We start from the raw sequence: 20,214 nt of genomic DNA, 5'->3' as shown, positions 1-20,214 counted from the left end.
GATCCAAGACCACATGAGAGACTCACCCAGTTCATCTGGACACATCAAGGAGGTGGATGGGCACATGGAACCCTTGCTGATACCACAGACCTAGATCTCTGTAGAGTTCAGTTGAAGGAAACAAATCTGCTCTGAATCCTTCATGGTTGTCAAAACTGTTGACTGAAAAACACACACACATAATATAATAGCTGAGTTGAGTTTTATTCAGGGCCTTCCTGAGGACTCTAACTCAGGAGATTGCCTCTCAGAAAGCTCTTGAGAAATTGCCCCAAAGAGTTGAGAGAGTGGCCAGATATACACAATTTTGCCTAGGAAATACATGTAGTCAAGCATATAGCTCAATAAACATTTACTGCTGGTCATGAAGATTACATATCTCCATTAATGATTTTAGTGATTTTCTATAAATGAGAAGATGCAAAAATCTGGGTTCATATTTTTTTTTTATTTTTCTGAGATAGCTGTGATTATCTAAGGGAACTGTTTTTCCAAAACACAGAATGCCTTATCCTGTTTTTTGTCTGAATAATTAGAGAATTAGGTTTTATTTTAATAGGTAAAATCATAATTTGAATAAATCTATCTTTAATGGAGAAATATCTGTCAGTCTCTTTGTTTCAAGTCAACATTTATCAGTCAATAGCAATTATGTAGGTTGTCGCGGGACCTATTTCTATCAATAGCTTTTCTTTTTGCAATGAATGGCATCTACTTGTTTGTTCACAGTTCTTGTAACTACATATTTTTATTGGGCTTTGTAGGTGATATTATATATTGACTCTGAAGTATGTTATTTTATTAGAATACTGTTGATTTTTAACAAACTGTTTTGTTATTTGTTGACCACATTGTCTTTACAGATTTTTTTTTTTAATTACAGTGAGTCTTTTTAGTTCAACAGTTAGTTTAGGAATAATCTTTAGTCTTGTGACACTCTTTACTGCGAAGGCATGGCTTTTCTCGTATTTGAATGTGTTTACCAAGCCATTCTACCTTGGAGATACCCAAACTGCAAACACTGTCTCCTCTGTGATAGGCAAAGAATGCAGTCTTTACATTTGCTTTCTGGTTGATTCCTCAAAATGTGTCTCACAATTGCCTCAATTGATATCTTCTCTGGCAACTCTCCATTTTCATTCTGTACACATTAAGCCTTTAAGAGTATTGTTTCTGACTGAGTTCCATCCTTCCCACTTTGTCCAGATTAGGGAGTTCCCTAAGGCAAAACTTATCTCTCCATTGGTGGTGTCCCCTTCTTTAAAGACAAAAACTCATTTTGCTTTTGCTTTTGGACATTGTATAATTCCTTTAACTAGTAGTTCTTTCTATTTTGGTCAAATTTTATAAATTATTATTGGGAGCATTGATTGAAGACAAGCTACTCTAGCGTTAGTCACTTAGTCATGTCTGATTCTTTGCAACCCCATGGACTATAGCCTGCCAGGCTCTTCTGTCCATGGAATTCTCCAGGCATGAATACTGGAGTGGATTGCCATTCCCTTCTCCAGTGGATCTTCCTGATCCAGGGATGGAATTCAGGTCTTCTGCATTGCCAGGCAGATATTTTTATCATAACTAAAAACAAAAAAGAAAACTTGAAGCAGTTTTTATTGGAGTTGCATAAATATAGAAATACATTTGGGAAGAACTGATGTCTTTCCTAGTGAGTCTTTCTATTTGTGAATATTGTGAATATAACTGCATTGATTACATATGCTTTAGTATCTTTTAAATATTTGTATATTTTTATGTTTTGTTATATATAATCTTTGTTATTTATAAAAATTTTTTGTTACATATAACAAGAACCACAAGTTAAGTACAATGTGAATAGTTATTCTTCTTGGAATTTTTTGAGCTTCCTCTATCTCAAGATTTATGAATTTCATAGACTTTGGAGAATTCTCACTTACTGTCATTTTATATGGAATCTCCCCTTTTTCTCCATTTTCTTCCTCTGGAACTCTGATTAGGTATTTATCACTTTCTCTAACGTTCTCCTCTTGATCTATTTTATATTTTCAATCTCTTCTCCTCTCTGTTGTGCATATTCTCAGTATCATTATCTCAATTATATTTAATTCAACAATTTTCTGCTCAGCTTTGCTAATCTGATGTTTTACCTCTTACTGTTTAAATTTAAATCATCATCATCATATTTCCTTTCTTTTTTCAGATTTGTTTTGGTAACCACTTGTGTCTATCTCATATTTTATTTTACATAGAAATTATTTGAGTGTGTTCCTGGTAATTGACTTCAATATAAAATGCTTTCAATTTCTGTAATCAATGCTGGTAAGATTCTGATTTTTGTACATTTTCAACCTTGGTAACCCTGGTTCCGCTTTAGGTTTTTTTTTTTCTATTGTGAGTTCACAGTCAAAAAAAAATTTCATCTTTATTGATTCTTCAAGTCCTTTACAAAATGTAAAAGATATACACTGATGTAGAAAATATGTATATTTAATATCACCACAGTAAAACAATTTGGGGTTACTTTAAAATAAATTACTATTTCCATTGGGGTTTTGAATGTTTAGATTACATGTTTTATAAAAAAATACTTTGAATTTTTAGATTATGTATTAATATTTTCTCTTCTACTACCAGTGGGGTTACTGTAGGCATTCATCATGCTCCTTTCTTTTCTAGAATGCTTATTTGTTTGCTTAATTGCTTGTTTTGTTTTTAAGCTGACTCTCTTTAAATTCATAGTCTCAGTCTTACCAGCCTCATCAGTTCAGTTCAGTTCAGTCGCGAGTCGTGTCCAACTCAATGCGACCCTATGAATTGCAGCACGCAAGGCCTCCCTGTCCATCACCAACTCTCAGAGTTTACTCAAATTCATGTCCATCGAGTTGGTGATGCCATCCAGCCATCTCATCTGTGTCGTCCCCTTCCTCTCCTGCCCCCAGTCCCTCCCAGCATCAGAGTCTTTTCCAATGAGTCAACTCTTCGCATGAGGTGGCCAGAGTATAGGAATTTCAGCTATAGCATCAGACCTTCCAGTGAACACCCAGGACTGATCTCCTTTAGAATGGACTGGTTGGTTCTCCTTGCAGTCCAAGAGACTCTCATGAGTCTTCTCCAACACCACAGTTCAAAAGCATCAATTATTCAGCACTCAGCTTTCTTCACAGTCCAACTCTCACATCCATACATGACCACAGGAAAAACCGTAGCCTTGACTAGACGGACCTTTGTTGGCAAAGTAATGTCTCTGCTTTTTAATATGCTGTCTAGTTTGGTCATAACTTTTCTTCCAAGGAGCAAGCGTCTTTTAATTTCATGGCTGCAATCACCATCTGCACTGATTTTTGGAGCCCCCCCAAAAAAAGTCTGCCACTGTTTCCACTGTTTCCCCATCTATTTCCCATGAAGTGATAGGACTGGATGCCATGACCTTCGTTTTCTGAATGTTGAGCTTTAAGCCAACTCTTTCACTCTCCTCTTTCACTTTCATCAAGAGGCTTTTTAGTTTCTCTTCACTTTCTGCCATAAGGGTGGTGTCATCTGCATATCTGAGGTTATTGATATTTCTCCAAGCTATCTTGATTCCAGCTTGTGCTTCTTCCAGTCCAGCGTTTCTCATGATGTACTCTGCATAGAAGTTAAATAAGCAGGGTGACAATATACAGCCTTGACGTACTCCTTTTCCTGTTTGGTACCAGTCTGTTGTTCCATGTTCAGTTCTAACTGTTGCTTCCTGACCTACATATAGGTTTCTCAAGAGGCAGGTCAGGTGGTCTGATAGTCCCAATCTCTTTCAGAATTTTCCACAGTTTATCGTGATCCACACAGTCAAAGGCTTTGGCATAGTCAATAAAGCAGAAATAGATGTTTTTCTGGAACTCTCTTGCTTTTTCCATGATCCAGCGGATGTTGGCAATTTGATCTCTGGTTCCTCTGCCTTTTCTAAAACCAGCTTGAACATCAGGAAGTTCATGGTTCACGTATTGCTGAAGCCTGGCTTGGAGAATTTTGAGCATTACTTTACTAGCGTGTGAGATGAGTGCAATTGTGCAGCAGTTTGAGCATTCTTTGGCAGTGCCTTTCTTTAGGACTGGAATGAAAACTGACCTTTTCCAGTCCTGTGGCCACTGCTGAGTTTTCCAAATTTGTTGGCATATTGAGTGCAGTACTTTCACAGCATCATCTTTCAGGTTTTGAAATAGCTCCACTGGAATTCCATCACCTCCACTAGCTTTGTTCGTAGTGATGCTTTCTAAGGCCCACTTGACTTCCCATTCCAGGATGTCTGGCTCTAGGTCAGTGATCACACCATCGTGATTATCTGGGTCATGAAGATCTTTTTTGTACAGTTCTTCTGTGTATTCTTGCCACCTCTTCTTAATATCTTCTGCTTCTGTTAGGTCCATACCATTTCTGTCCTTTATCGACCCCATCTTTGCATGAAATGTTCCCTTGGTATCTCTAATTTTCTTGAAGAGATCTCTAGTCTTTCCCATTCTGTTGTTTTCCTCTGTTTCTTTCCATTGATCGCTGAGGAAGGCTTTCTTATCTCTTCTTGCTATTCTTTGGAACTCTGCATTCAGATGTTTATATCTTTCCTTTTCTCCTTTGCTTTTCACTTCTCTTCTTTACACAGCTATTTGTAAGGCCTCCCCAAACAGCCATTTTGCTTTTTTGCATTTCCTTCCCATAGGGAGGGTCTTGATCCCCGTCTCTTGTACAATGTCATGAACCTCCATCCAGGCACTTTACCTATCAGATCTAGGCCCTTAAATCTATTTCTCACTTCCACGGTATAATCATAAGGGATTTGATTTAGGTTAGCTGAATGGTCTAGTGGCTTTCCCTACTTTCTTCAATTTAAGTCTGAATTTGGCAATAAGGAGTTCATGATCTGAACCACAGTCAGCTCCTGGTCTTGTTTTTGCTGACTGGATACAGCTTCTCCATCTTTGGCTGCAAAGAATGTAATCAATCTGATTTCAGTGTTGAGCGTCTGGTAATGTCCATGTGTAGAGTCTTCTTTTGTGTTGTTGGAAGAGGGTGTTTCACCAGCCTCATAGAGGTCTCAATTCAACTTCTTTCCTTTCAAGTCACTGGACTTTGTTTCTTACACCTGACACAGCCCTTGAAACCTCTAGATCCAGTACACCCATATCTTCCTTCACATTTGTTCTTTTACTTCAATTTCAGCCTCTGAAATTTACCCCATCTTTTTTTCCAGATCATAAATGCATTTAAGACATTTTTGTCAGAATTATTTGGCATTTTGTGCTGAGGAGTTTTTAAAAGTATTTCCTTTGACATTTTCCCACAAATATAAATCCATAATTCAATTTTGATTTAGAAGTTTTGTTTAAAGGGGTTGCATGGGAAGAGATTTTGCTTATCTCTAAAAATTCCAATGAAACAACATTCATTTTCTTCTTTCTGAGAAGCTTATATTCCAAATACCAAAACTAACATGTAAAAATATAGATATTATAATAAACAATACACTTTGGTTGAAACAAGAACATATTTATCAATAATATATGGTTGTACATTGCTTAATTACAAATATAGTAATATAGATTAAATTATATAATTAAGAATATAGTATATATAAGAATATAATATATACATATAATTATATATAAGAATCAAAGAATTAAGTTGTTGTAAAGAGGCTTGTTAAGAACTATTTACAGTAAAAAAAAAAATTAAATTTGCATCTTGAACTGGCTAAGCAGAGGGAAAGGACAATTCTGTAATGAAATTCTGTAATGACAAAATTCATTGTGGTTGAAATTGAGCATGACATATTTAGGGAGGGGAACAAAGAGAGCCTAAATGGAGAATATATTTTATAGAGTACTGAAGCCTAGGTGGGTATTGTATGATTGTAAAGGGCTTTAGAAGTTAGGCAATATACATTTTATATGAAAGTTATTAGGTATTATGCAATAAGAGATAAATTCATTTTAGGAAGATTAGCTTGGAAGCACACAAATGTAATAAAATGACAAAAAGAACAGGTACAGGGCCTCCAGAAGCTAGATCTTACTTTAATTGATACAGAAAGGGATGAGTTGATATCCATCAGTATAGATAACAAGGATAGTTGTGTTAGGAGAGAAGAAAATAAGGCCAGAGACATTCAGTTTGGAGAGATGCTTATCACACAAATGCAGGCATATCAAAAACAGTTCATACCATAATTACATTCTGGTTATATGAATAGACTGACGTTGGATTTGGACAAATTATGTTTTCTTTAATTGAAAATATGATTTAGATATGAATAGTGTCACCAATTGAAACATTAAAATTTGATTAAATTATTTAAATAATACAATTTCCTTTTGTTTCAAGTTTTCAGTATCCAACAGAAACATTTTATGTTTTTTTTTTTAATGGATGAGAAATTGGTTATGCATTATTAAATTAATTTTGAAAATGTTTATCACACACTGAATATCAAGAAAAATCATACGCAATGCTAAAGATAAATAAATGAATACAAGCAAGAACATTCACAATTTTGCCTTGAATATGCTTTTTTCTAGCTTCTTCTCTTTTTTTGTTCTTAATTTACCCATTCATGTGATATTTGTTATTTATATTTAGTTTGAAATATTAGGGTCAGAGATGAATAGATCTATGAAGGGTAAGATAAAACGGCCTCTTCATGAATATTTTACTTTTAGAAACTTCTATTTATATTATTTAGATTTTCAAATTTGGATTCATCATTAACATATTTCAAGACTAATAAAGGTTCAGAAGGTTTTAATGTGAAAACTTAAGCATAAACACTATAAACTGATTAAGGTACTTTATGATAGTAAAATGGTGAAGTAAACAAATATATCTTCTCCCTCACAGCATGTATAATGTAATGAAGTATACAGATGATTGGGTAATAATGACTTGGTATAATGAATATTATGCTGAATGAAAACCAGGGTGTTGTAAAAGCACATAGGAGAGACCATTGCATTTGTGTCAATATTCCTCAATTATACTACTTAATAGACTGAACTTGCACATAATAAATACTTTCCAAGTTTTATTAACTTATCATGTAAGTGATTCAATTGGCAAAATAGTTCAGGTTCTAATTTGGAGGAAATTAAATGTGGACTCTATTTTTTAAATAATATATTCCCTTAATATACAGTAAAATAATTGAGTTGTATTTCTCACATTTCACATCCTGAATGTTGCCTTTTTCTTTTCATATTTTATGTCATAAGATGGGAAACATATCTATCGGTTTTTCTTTAACTATACTATTAAATGCAGCACAAACGTGGACAAAATGTTTCAGTTGCAGATTTTTTCTGTGTATACTGTTCAATTAAATGAATTACAGTTTAGTTGGACTGAAGCTTTCTGGTTTGCCGTTGTCCCACTTAGTACTTTTTGCTCTTGTTGTTTGTACTTTTGGTGTTCAGTTCAATCGTGTCTGTCTCTTTGTGACTCCATGGACTACAGCATGCCAGGCCTCCCTGTCCATCACCAGCTCCCAGAGTTTACTCAAACTCATGTCCATTGAGTTGGTGATGCCATCCAACCATCTCATCCTCTGTTGTCCCCTTCTCGTCCTGCCTTCAATCTTTCCCAGCATCAGGGTCTTTTCCAATGAGTCAGCTCTCTGCATCAGGTGGCCAAAATATTGGAGTTTCAGCTTCAATATCAGTCCTTCCAATGAATATTCAGGACCGATTTCCTTTAGGATGGACTGATTGGATCTCCTTGCAGTCCAAGGGACTCTCAAGAGTCTTCTCCAACACTACAGTTCAAAAGCATCAATTCTTCAGTGCTCAGCTTTCTTTATAGTCCAACTCTCACATCCAAACATGACCACTGGAAAAACCATAACCTTGACTAGATGGACCTTTGATGGGGAAGTAATGTCTCTTTAAAAAAATGTGCTGTCTAGGTTGTTCGTAACTTTTCTTCCAAAGAGTAAGCATCTTTTTATTTCATGGCTGCAGTCACCATCTGCAGTGATTTTGGAGCCCCCAAAATAGAAGTCTGCCACTGTTTCCACTGTTTCCCCATTTATTTGCCACGAAGTGATGGGACCGGATGCCATGATCTTAGTTTTCTGAATGGTGAGCTTTAAGCCAACCTTTTCACTCTCCTGTTTCACTTTCATCAAGAGTCTCTTTAGTTCCTCCTCACTTTCTGCCATTCCTGCCAGAGATTCTCAGAGGGCTCAAACAAATCTTGTGCATACCAGGACCCAGGGACCCCACAGAGACTGAGACAGAACTGTTTTGGGGCATCTCCTGAGGAGGTACGGGTCGGCAGTGGTCTGCTGCAGGGACAGGCGCTCTGGGTGTGGGTATGGCATAAGTCCCCTCGAAGGAGGTCACCATTAACCCCACTATACAGCTGCCAGAATTTACACAGGACTTGTGGTGTTATATCCCCATATTGTCAGGAGTAACAATGACCAGGATATACTTTGAGTTCTGTCACTTACTAGCTAGTTGACTTTCTGCTGCTGCTGCTGCTGAGTCCCTTCAGTCGTGTCTGACTCTGTGCATCCCCATAGACGGCAGCCCACCCGGCTCCCCCGTCCCTGGGATTCTCCAGGCAAGAACACTGGAGTGGGTTGCCGCTTCCTTCTCCAATGCATGAAAGTGAAAAGTGAAAGTAAAGTCGTTCAGTCGTGTCCAACTCTTCGCAACTCCATGGACTGCAGCCCACCAGGCTTCTCCGTCCATGGGATTTTCCAGGAAAGAGTACTGGAGTGGGGTGCCATTGACCTTCTATAAGTTCTAATTAATTAAGCTTTTTACAACTCATATCTTTAAACACAGATTGGGATAACAAGGGTCCGTACTTCAAGGTGTAGTTGAGAATTGGGAGAGTTAATGAAATGCCTGTAAATGGACTGTGCACTTGACAAAACCTCGGCTAATATTGTCTTTAAAATATCACCTACATCTTCAACTGCTTCACTCACTTTTTCATCATCCTCCTACAAGCTGAAAGTTTTAGTAGATACCTGAATTCAAGTTCATAAAAATAAAATGTGTGTGTATATATGCATCTATAGGTTTATAGATGTGTATCTATACACACGTGATATATATATGTGTGTGTATATATATACACACACACACACATATGTGCTTATTCACTTCAGTTGTGGCTGACTCTCTGTGACCCCACGGACTGCAGCCCACCAGGCTCTTCTGTCCGTGGGATTCTCCATGCAAGAATACTGGAGTGGGTTGCCATGCCCTCCTCCAGGGGATCTTCCTCACCCAGGGATTGAACTCGGGTCTCCTGCAGCTCCTGCATTTCAGGCGGATTCTTTACCACTGTGCCACCAGGGAAGCCCATATATATGTATACATATATATAAATGATGCTTCTTTGGGAGATTCATAGCCAAGGGACCTTTGACAATGATATCCTGTTTCTCAGGATGTGATATTATTTCCAAGAGTGAGACTATTGTGTGATGAGCCCCAGGTCATGTTGTCAAGGCTGAGATGGACACAGCAGCAGAGCTGGAGGAGAGTGAGTGACAGCATATTATTTGGCATCATTTGTCTGTGACTGCGCTAATAATCAGTTTATGATTGTTTAAATGGCTGTGGGCACTCAATCCCAAATTCTTATTCAGTTTAAAGTATTAGGGTTGAAGAAGAACAAATCTATGAAGGCTGAAATGAATAATGAATGAAACAAATAATATTTAACTTCAAAAATAGACTGAAGTTGTGTTGTTTAGATTTTAAAATTCAGATCCACACTGCACAGATTTGGAAAGCCAAAAAAGATTAGAAGGTTGGAAAAAAGGACCTTTGAAATAAGATTATTAGTGCTCAGAGAGGATTTAACTGTGAGAGAAGGTAATTGTTTTTGTATCAACATATGTTCTAATACCTCAGTGCAAACTGTCATGCATCAGAATATATGTACCAAATTCGAAAAAATATTGTTTCTTCAGATTTTTGAGTTTCCAAATTAATACAGAGGCCATCTTAATCATGCTATCAATAACTAGGTCCATCTGATAAAAGTGAGATAAAGAGTAAGATTATGCATGTAATCCACAAATTGTTGAAGATAAAGTGACAATTTCCACTTTCTAGAGGAAAATAGCATTTGTAATAAAGAAACTGCATATGATATGATTTCTTTGGAAGGTAACGGTAGTTATAATCATCATCATAAGAATAAACATTCACATTTATTGATCATTTTTTTCTGTGCACAGGCACTCTTTTAATGGATTTTCTTGCTATTTCCCTTTAATTCTTACAATAGCATATATTTCATTCCCATTTTCCATATGAGTCAACGAAAATAAGGTTCACTGATACTTTAGCTCCCAAAAGATGATTGAAGTCAAGAGAGTGGGCTATAACTCAAGTACCTAATTTTATATAATAATTTAAAGTTATCTTTTATCTTTAATGCTTTCCAGTATGACGATAAATAGATATCTTTCCTTAACTCATTTTTCCTTACTATTAGACACACATTAAAAAGTTAGATTTGGTTCAAGTCCTTTTTCATTGTAATACCTAATACATATATAAATTGTGAAAGTTGTTGAAACTATGACTCTATGTATTTTTTCAAATTGTCAAATGGGTTTAAGTTTTACATTTACTGTTGAAGGATTAAAAATAACAAAGTGACTGGCCCATGATATGAGGGAAATTCAGTAAATAATTTATTAATGTAACTGTAACATAGTAGATTTCTAAAAGTAGGCTTTAGGGTTTTGGTTTATTTCCCTGGTAGCTCAGCTGGTAAAGAATCTGCCTGTAATGTAGGTAACCCCAGTTCGACTCCTGGGTCAGGAAGATACACTGGAGAAAGGATAGATTACCTTTATTCTTGGGCTTCTCTGGTGGCTCAGCTGGTAAAAATGCACCTTTAATGCAGGAGACCTGGATTCGATCCCTGGGTTGAGAAGATCCCCTGGAGAAGGGAATAGCTACCCACTCCAATAGAATTACCTGGAGAATTCCATGGACTGTATAGTCCATGGGGTCGCAAAGAGTTGGATGCAACTTTCACTTTCACTTTTTGTTCTGTGTGTGTATGCCCAAAATTTCTATTTTAGGGCTTGCAAATTTAGCATACATTGTGGGCACAAGGCCCCAAATGTATATTAATTCAAAGCTGTCTGCTGCTATACAGACATTTTAGCTTCTCTCTGTCTTCTTCTGGACATGTTCTTAAAGGTTCATGGCTAACTGGTATTTGTGTGTGTGAGTGCCCAGTCACTCAGTCATGTCTGACTCTGTGCGAACCCATGGACTGTAGACTGTCAGGCTCCTCTGTCCATGGAGTTCTCTAGGCAAGAATCCTGGAGAGGGTTGCCACATCCTTCTCCACAGGATCTTCCTGACCCAGGGATCAAACCCGTGTCTCTTGCATCTCTTGCATTGGCAGACAGAAGCCCTAAAGAGCCCCTAATAGCTATTGTGGTTGTTCATTTTCATATAGAACCTTAAACAGTGTCTGTGTACATAGTTCTCTGAGACTGCATGTTTTATTTTAATTAAAATGAAATACTATTGGTATAATACAAAGAGAAAGTGAAGTGAAAGTCACTCACTCTTGTCCAACTCTTTGTGACCCCATAGAATATACAGTCCATGGAATTCTCCAGGCCAGAAAACTGGAGTGAGTAGCCGTTCCTTTCTCCAGGGGATCTTCCCCACCCAGGGATCAAACCCAGGCTCCCTGAATTGCAAGCAGATTCTTTACCAGCTGAGCCACCAGGGAAGCCCATAAAGAGAAAGATAGTTGCTAAATATGTGCATGGGGCTTCCTTGGTGGCTCAGACAATAAAGCCTCTGCCTGCAATGCAGGAGGTTGAACCTAGGTTCAATCCCTAGGTTGGGAAGATCCTTTGGAGAAGGAAATGTCAACCTACTCCAGTACTCTTGCCTGGAAATTCCCATGGACAGAGAAGCCTGGTAGGCTACAGTCTATGGGGTCACAAAGAGTCGGACACAACTGAGCGACTTCGTTGACACTTGCCTAAATCCGTTTGCCACTCTTTACTGCACACAGAATAAATTTAAAACCGAAACAAAATTCTGCCTGATCTGGCCACTACTTAGTTCACAGTCTAATACTGCATCGATATGCTCTCTGTTCCAGCTCTACTGGCTTTCATTTAGTTCCTGTAGACAAGACCCTTCCTACCAAGTCCTCTGTACATACAGCTCTTTTAGTGCAATACTCTTTGCTTTGACCACACTGGCTTTGTCTTTGGGGCTGGATATTTTTAAAAGAGCTTCCTGGGCCCTGCTTCTAGGGATTCATATAATATGTCTGGGGTGGGGTCTAGGAATCTATTTTACCCAACCCACTTAACACTGCTGATAGAAAGAGAATGCGAAAGGTGAGAGTTGTGAATTAATTTGATTTGGGACAAAATGAGGACTAATAGTCTGGGAGTAGCATTTCAGATAACTCTGAGAGCTGCTCTGAAGAGGTAGGAGGGGAGGTCAGTGTTATATACAATTTTAGATAAGAAAGTCCATGCAGTCAAGCATACATTTTGGCCAAGGCTTGCTGCTTGTAATGAAGAACAGATGCCATCTGTAATGACTTTAGTGCTTTTCTACATATGAGGAGATGTAAGAGTTGGGCCCATAAAATCATCTTTTGAAAATATCTATCTGAAGGTATATTCTGCCAGTTTTTCCCAGAGCACAGATGCCTCATTCCTGAACTTGACCCTCAACTCCTTTAAAGGGGGGTGTTGAAGATCAGTGGCTGCAGTGACCAGTGACTTAGTCCTTGTAGAGGCAGATGGCAAGTGCCAATTTTTAGTTGGCAACATCATTCAAAACTACAAGGCCAAGACAATATCTTCTTTGATATTCTTCATAGCAACGTTTTAATACAGCATTTCATTCATATTGTTGCATTGTGGGCAGCTACCATGTGTGGGGGCTCTGTGACGATGGGATTTGTTACATCATTTCATCCTGACAGTAGAGCAACAGGCAAACTGAGGGTGAGCTTCTGAGATTCAGAAAGCTGTACACATTCCCCAGCGTCATGCAGAATCAAAATCTGGACCAGTGTTTCTTTGAATTCTAAAGTCTTCGCTCAAAGAGACTAAAGTGACTTGTCCCCAGCCACCAGGTAAAGTCTGTCCTAGAAATCCAGTGTTCATACTTCTGGTCTAGTGCTCTTTTGACACTCATATAATGTATGTTCTGTGAAGAAGAACAGATTTTAAATACACAGAGAAGGACTTCCCTGGTGGCCCAGCGGTTAAGACTTTGCCTTCTAATGCTAGAGGTGTGGGGTTTAATCCCTGGTTGGGGAGCTAATATTCCCCTATGTCTCGTGGCCAAAAAAACAAAAAATAAATAAATAAAACAGAAACAATATTGTCACAAATTCAATAAAGGCTTTAAAAAGGATCTACAGAAAAAAAAATTCTTTCATGAAGACAGAAAGAATGTTGTCGGTGAACAGAGACAACTGAACCAAACTTGTGTCTAATCTCAACTTGGTTTGCTACCTGATTTCTCAAATATAAACATGTTATAGGCTTTTAACTAATTATATTTCTTCCAAAAGTTTAACTTAACTCTGGAAGGTATTTTCTTTTTGTAATGCAATCACATAAAAGGTGTTTTGTTTTTTTTTTTTTTTTTGTTTGTTTTTTTAGATCAGTTTCAATGCACTTACTTCTGATAGATAAGGAGTTTTTAAACCCCTTGAATCGCTTCATATCATTGTCATTATCAATTCATTGACTTTAATACTGCCTTCCCTTCATTTTTTCTTCTATACTTCTATAATTTGCATAGTTCCTTCACTTTAATTTATATTCTCTCCCTCCCTTTACTCCTTCTCTCCCTTTTCTTTCCTATTTCCTTGCTTAGTAAATATTTATTGAAGTGCTATTAAGTAGTTATTAGAAACAATGCCACATGTTTGATAAAAAGCAACAAAGGACTTACTTGCCTGCCAGGAGTTCATCTTTCAAATTGCATCTTCTAAACCTAACCCCAGTAGACCCTAAATAGTTTATGTGGAAAAAAGTTATGTATGAGAATAAAAATGTGGCATTACTTTGTTTTAATACTTAAGTATAAAAGAAAGGATTGATGCTTTTGAATGGTGGTGCTGAAGAAGACTCATTAGAGTTCCTTGGACAGCAAGGAACTTAGACTAGTCAATCCTAAAAGGAAATCAACCCTGAATATTCACTGGAAAGACTAATGCTGAAGCTGAAGCTCCAATACTTTGGCCACCTGATGCGAAGAGCCAACTCACTGGAAAAGCCCCTGATCCCAGGACAGATTGAAGGCAAAAGGAGAAGGGAGTGACAGAGGATGAGATGTTAGATAGTATCACAGACTCAATGGATGTAAGTTTGACCAAACTCTGGGAGACAGTGAAGGACACCGAAGCCTGGCATGCTACGGTCCATAGAGTCACAGAGAGTCGGACATGACTTAGCAACTGAACAACAACAAAAAAGAAAGGGAGTTTTGAAAAAATACTTCAGTAAAGTTCAGTCGCTGTTGTGTCTGACTCTTTGTAATCCCATGGACTGCAGCACACCAGGCTTCTTTAATGTGGAATATATTTCTCTTCAAAAATTTAACTTTAAATTTTAAAACTACAGTTAAAGTTTACTTTGTCAGAGAAAAAAAAAGAACTACATGATCTTTTGGATAAAGTGAAAACCCATGTACAAACGTGAAATTTGCTCCACTTTCTACTTTTTTTTTTAGGCCAGTTTTTTATTTTATTTTTTTACTTTACAATATTGTATTGGTTTTGCCATACATCAACATGCATCCGCCACAGGTGTACATGTGTTCCCATCCTGAACCCCCCCCCACCTCCCTCCCCATACCGTCGCTCTGGGTCATCCCAGTGCACCAGCCCCAAGCTTCCTATATCCTGCATCGAACCTGGACTGGCGATTCGTTTCTTATATGATATTATACATGTTTTAATGCCATTCTCCCAAATCATCCGCCCCCTCCCCCACCCGGAGTCCAAAAGACTGTTCTATACATCTGTGTCTCTTGCTGTCTCGCATAGAGTTGTCGTTACCATCTTTCTAAATTCCATATATATGCGTTAGTATACTGTATTGGTGTTTTTCTTTCTGGCTTACTTCACTCTGTATAATAGGCTCCAGTTTCATCCACCTCATTAGAACTGATTCAAACACTGCCTTCACAAGATTTTACTAGTAGTAATGAATAATTATTGAATTTTGTTCCTTTAAAAATCTATTCCCTACCTGTGAAGTAATTAAAAAAGTAAAAACATAGGGAATAGGGAATAAAGGACAAGAAACAGCAAGGAAGGAAACACATGTAAGCTCTTCTGTCCTAGGGAACAGGAGCTTTGACAGCATACTGAGTTATCAGTATTCATACATGACAAGCTGAAACCCACGAACCTCCAGTAATGCATTCCTTCAATAATGCATCTGCAGGCGATGTGAAAAGAACTGGAAAAGGCTGAAAAAGTCACTGCTTTTCTAAAGTGTCCAAATGAGTCTTTCTATGATACCCTGGTTTTGTGAGCTCTGTCTATAGACTTGGGTCTATTTAACTCATTTTTTTTGGTTTGTCCTTATGATTTGGAAACACAATGAGAGCTTACAGTAAGAGATGGATTGGCTCAGAGAACTTATGCTTTGATTCTAGGGAAGAAAATATAATGTTCAATCCAGACAGGGTATATATTTTATATGGTTTATATTAGATAGATATAAATAAGGCTACAGACAGAAAGAAAACACAGAAATAGGGAAGAAAGAAAGAAGGATAGAATGGAAGGGAGGGAAAAGAGAGAAGGGGAGAAAGAAAGAAGGTAACAAGGAGAGAGATTAATTCATTGAGAGTGAATTGATGAAATAAATATATCAGTAACTGCAGATAACAAGTCAGTAATAATTTCTGGATTCTGAGACTGAATACAGAAATCATGAATCAAGCTATTTCCTCAGTGAGAAAAAGAAAGCTTTTGTATGTGTGTGTGTATATATATATATAATACAGCAAGAAAACAAGGAACCAGAGAAGAAGAGATGCTTACATAGATGTATGGCTAACCAAGTGCCAATCATTGCTATTTCACAACCCCTGAGCAGCCTCCTGGGAGAGTTTTCTAAGAACTTATTTTTAAAGTATCTTGGGAAAGTTAGAAATGATTTTAATAGGTGTAGTATCCCAGTTAGTGTTTTTCAGTGCAAGAGACAATTAGGAGGAAAATATTTTGTGTTTTTGTTGAGCTTAATTAGGTTTTACCTTCTATTCTAGGTCTATAGAAAACAGTTGCATTTAGGGACTCTGGAAAGAAAGGTTTTTAAAATATACATTTACTGAGATTTGTATATAGATTGAATTGTGCAGATGTCAAGAATATGTTGTGTAACTCCACCTCCTGCATCTTGGGAGTTAGATCTTCACAACGGTATGAAATACAAAGTTTAGTGCTTTAACTTTTCACTGAAAAATATGCACATTGAGAAAATGTTCCTTTAATTTGTCTGTGCATTTTATCTAATATTCATTAAGTATTAGAGCATTGTGATCTCCCAGCATTCTGCTAGGCCCAAGATCTAAAGCTGCAACCAAAGCATATATGATTTGGGCAAGTTGAATATTATACTTAATGGGATAAATGGAGTATAAACAAGTAAGTACACGATATAACATTTTAAGTGGAAAAAGGCACTATGAAGAAAAATAGGTAAATATTATGAGTAGGAATAAAGGAGTTATTCAATTTATTTGGAAAAAAACAGGGAAGAGCTTCCTTTAAAAAAAAAAAAGTGTTATATCACAATAGGAGAATGAGCAAGGACCAAAAATGAATATATAACTCAAATATTGCTCTGAATGTGATTATAAATTGTTCTGACTGATTATTTACACATTCATATCTATATTTTACTGCATATACAAGTTCGTTAAATGGTAGCAATGTAATGTCTAAAGGATTGGGTACAATATATACAATTTGCAGAAAATCTTACATGTACTGAATAATCAACACTGGAAAGGCATAAAACACCAAAAAATATACAATTTTTGGTGTCTACTGTGACGCATGCTCTGTACAATAGTCAAAACACATGTAGCCAGTCTGAGGCAAACTATTTCTCACAAGAACTTAATATGGAAAATATTACTAACTTGAGAGCTAAGTCACTTGAGTCATGTTGACTCTTTGCCACCCTATGGACTGTAGCCCTCCAGGCTCCTCTGTCCATGGGATTCTCCAGGCAAGAATACTGGAGTGGGTTGTCATTTCCTCCTCTGGGGGATCTTCCTCACCCAGAGAGTGAATTCCCATCTCTTGTCTCCTGCATTGGTAGGTGGGTTCTTTACCACTAGCACTATCTGGAAAGCCCTTTGCTAACTTAGGTCATTCAACATTTCCACTATTTTGCAGCTAGTATGAGGAAGTAGCGAGATAAAATCAAAGAATTGTCTGAATACACAGCCACATGTTTTTCCTTAATTATTTTACTGAGATTTTAAACACACTAAAATAATTTGAATAATGTGGGAAAAGAGGAAAAATGAGATCTTAAATTTGCATGAAGATTAGCCTGATTTCTAAATATAAATTTTAAAATGTTAATTATTCAAATCAAACCCATTCAACTAACACACTTAACCCTTATTAAAAGAACTCGTAGTTGGTTTTAATGAGATATTTTCAACAATTTTCTTGAGCAGCCTGGAAGGATAAAAATCAAACATGTTTTAATAATATTTTCCCTCTCAGTGGGTACTTGTTCTTCCAATGTTGATGGAACCCTAGAATTTAAATCCATTGATTGAATATTTAGAGTTGTTTTAATTTCATTTTTTCCTTTCTATTTAGGATTCCTGCTGCATAGTGCTCTATGAAGCTAAGAGTGAATGAATGAACAATCATCATTTATGCACTCTAATTCTACTGCAGATATTTAATGATAAAACATTTTATTTCCTTTTGTTGGATATCATTTCAAAACTATAACAAACCCAATTATATTCACAATCAGCTTCCAAGGACACTAATGAGATGCCATGTAATCTCTTCAGAAGATATTTCATGCAGTTTTCCAGTTCAAATCAAATGTATCTATCTGTAATCTTATTCAATGATGAACAAATATATATATATAATTTAAATATATAAATATTATATAAGTATATTTATATTTTTTAAATGATGAACTACACGGATTTTTTTTTTAATCTCAGTTAAATAACTGACTGGAAAGGTCCTAAGAACGTAACAGTTAAGCTTTCAGACACAAGGTAACTTGACTGCAGGATACACACACACACACACACACACGAATGCTTTTGTATTAATATAGTTTCCTTTTGTTTTCTGTTTCTAGAACTTCAACTTACTGGCTCACTCGCATCCAGTCTTTTCTCTACTGCAATGAGAACGGCCTTCTGGGCAGTTTTTCAGAAGAGACGCACTCCTGCACGTGTCCCAATGACCAGGTGGTCTGCACGGCCTTCCTGCCCTGCACGGTGGGCGACGCGGCCGCCTGCCTCTCCTGCGCCCCAGACAACCGCACCCGCTGCGGCACGTGCAACACGGGCTACATGCTGAGCCAGGGCTTCTGCAAACCCGAGGTTGCCGAGTCCACCGACCACTACATCGGCTTCGAGACTGACCTGCAAGACCTGGAGATGAAATACCTGTTGCAGAAAACCGACAGGCGGCTGGAGGTGCACGCCATCTTCATCAGCAACGACATGCGCCTCAACAGCTGGTTCGACCCCTCCTGGCGCAAGAGGATGCTCCTCACCTTAAAGAGCAACAAGTACAAGTCCAGCCTGGTCCACATGATCCTGGGTCTCTCTTTACAGATCTGTTTGACGAAAAACAGCACCCTGGAGCCCGTGTTGGCCGTCTACATCAACCCCTTCGGAGGCAGCCACTCTGAGAGCTGGTTTATGCCTGTGAATGAAAACAGCTTCCCCGACTGGGAGCGGACTAAGCTGGACCTCCCCCTGCAGTGTTACAACTGGTCGCTGACTCTGGGGAACAAGTGGAAGACGTTTTTTGAAACCGTGCACATCTACCTGAGGAGTCGCATCAAGTCAAACGGCCCCAACGGCAACGAGAGCATCTACTACGAACCCCTGGAGTTTATTGACCCATCCCGGAACCTGGGTTATATGAAAATCAATAACATTCAAGTGTTTGGCTACAGCATGCACTTTGACCCGGAAGCCATCCGGGACCTGATTCTGCAGCTGGACTACCCCTACACTCAGGGATCCCAGGACTCAGCACTTTTGCAGCTTCTAGAGATAAGAGACCGTGTAAATAAACTCTCCCCACCCGGTCAGCGTCGTCTAGATCTCTTCTCTTGCTTGCTTCGTCATAGACTCAAGCTGTCTACTAGTGAGGTGGTGAGAATCCAATCTGCTCTGCAGGCGTTTAATGCCAAATTGCCAAACACAGTGGATTATGACACAACCAAATTATGTAGTTAACCATACATGTCAAGCACAACCCAAAATCTTGAAGGAGTTTTTACAGTGCTTTTGTGGAACAGTTTATGTTTGGAAGAGTACCTTTAAATTGTCTTTTCAATATCTGTCTTATATCCGTCAATAACGTTGGATGGCAATTTACACAATGGACTTGCTGACAATGAATATATTATACTGCAGTTTTGGTTTCTGAATGAAATAAATACTGACACCAGTCTAGAAGACATTCTACTTTTTACAATAAATTTCATTTGTAATTTTATATGTTCCGTGGCAATGCTTTTGTGCATTACATCCTCTAGAGGGAACATAAAAAGATACCAATAAAATTTTGTAGCTGAACAGTTATTAAAAAGAAATGCTGTGGGATTCCTTTTTTCCATGAAATGAGTTCTATTTTGATATAGCTTGTTAGAACCTGGGGAAAATTCCCAAGATTTTTTAATTGAAACATTTGACGGTTCCTTTCAAAAGCCTTTAGGGAAAACCCAACTAGGAGAATGCCTAGCATTAATGTATTTTTATGGTTAACAGCATAATGGCAGTGCTTTATTACCTATACTTATAAACCAGACACAATCATTATTAAAATAGACAACTTATTTCTCAACTAAATATCTAAACATTCGGGCAAACACACAGAAAGTCAGTGTGCTTATAAGTACACATGGAGAAAGTAAAGCCTTCATTTCCTCAGCAACTTGCTTTGTCATTCTCTTTCTACATTCTAATAACCAGCAATCAGCAT

The 20,214-nt window shown here is 37.6% G+C and overlaps 1 protein-coding gene across 2 annotated transcripts in view; it reads left to right on the top strand.

Moving 5' to 3' along the window:
- BRINP3 (BMP/retinoic acid inducible neural specific 3) overlaps positions 1 to 19,781 on the top strand; it is a 485,075-nt gene extending 465,294 nt beyond the window's left edge. For both annotated transcript variants that reach the window (XM_070384505.1, XM_070384504.1), the window contains exon 8: positions 18,350 to 19,781. In XM_070384505.1, the coding sequence (XP_070240606.1) occupies positions 18,350 to 19,466 (1,117 nt within the window). In that variant the 3' untranslated portion in view covers positions 19,467 to 19,781. The remainder of the gene's footprint in view (positions 1 to 18,349) is intronic.
- Positions 19,782 to 20,214: the final 433 nt, after the last annotated feature.

This window comes from Bos mutus, chromosome 16 (genome assembly GCF_027580195.1).
Source record: "Bos mutus isolate GX-2022 chromosome 16, NWIPB_WYAK_1.1, whole genome shotgun sequence".
NCBI lineage: Eukaryota > Metazoa > Chordata > Mammalia > Artiodactyla > Bovidae > Bos > Bos mutus.
This window is presented reverse-complemented; position numbering and strand designations above follow the sequence as displayed.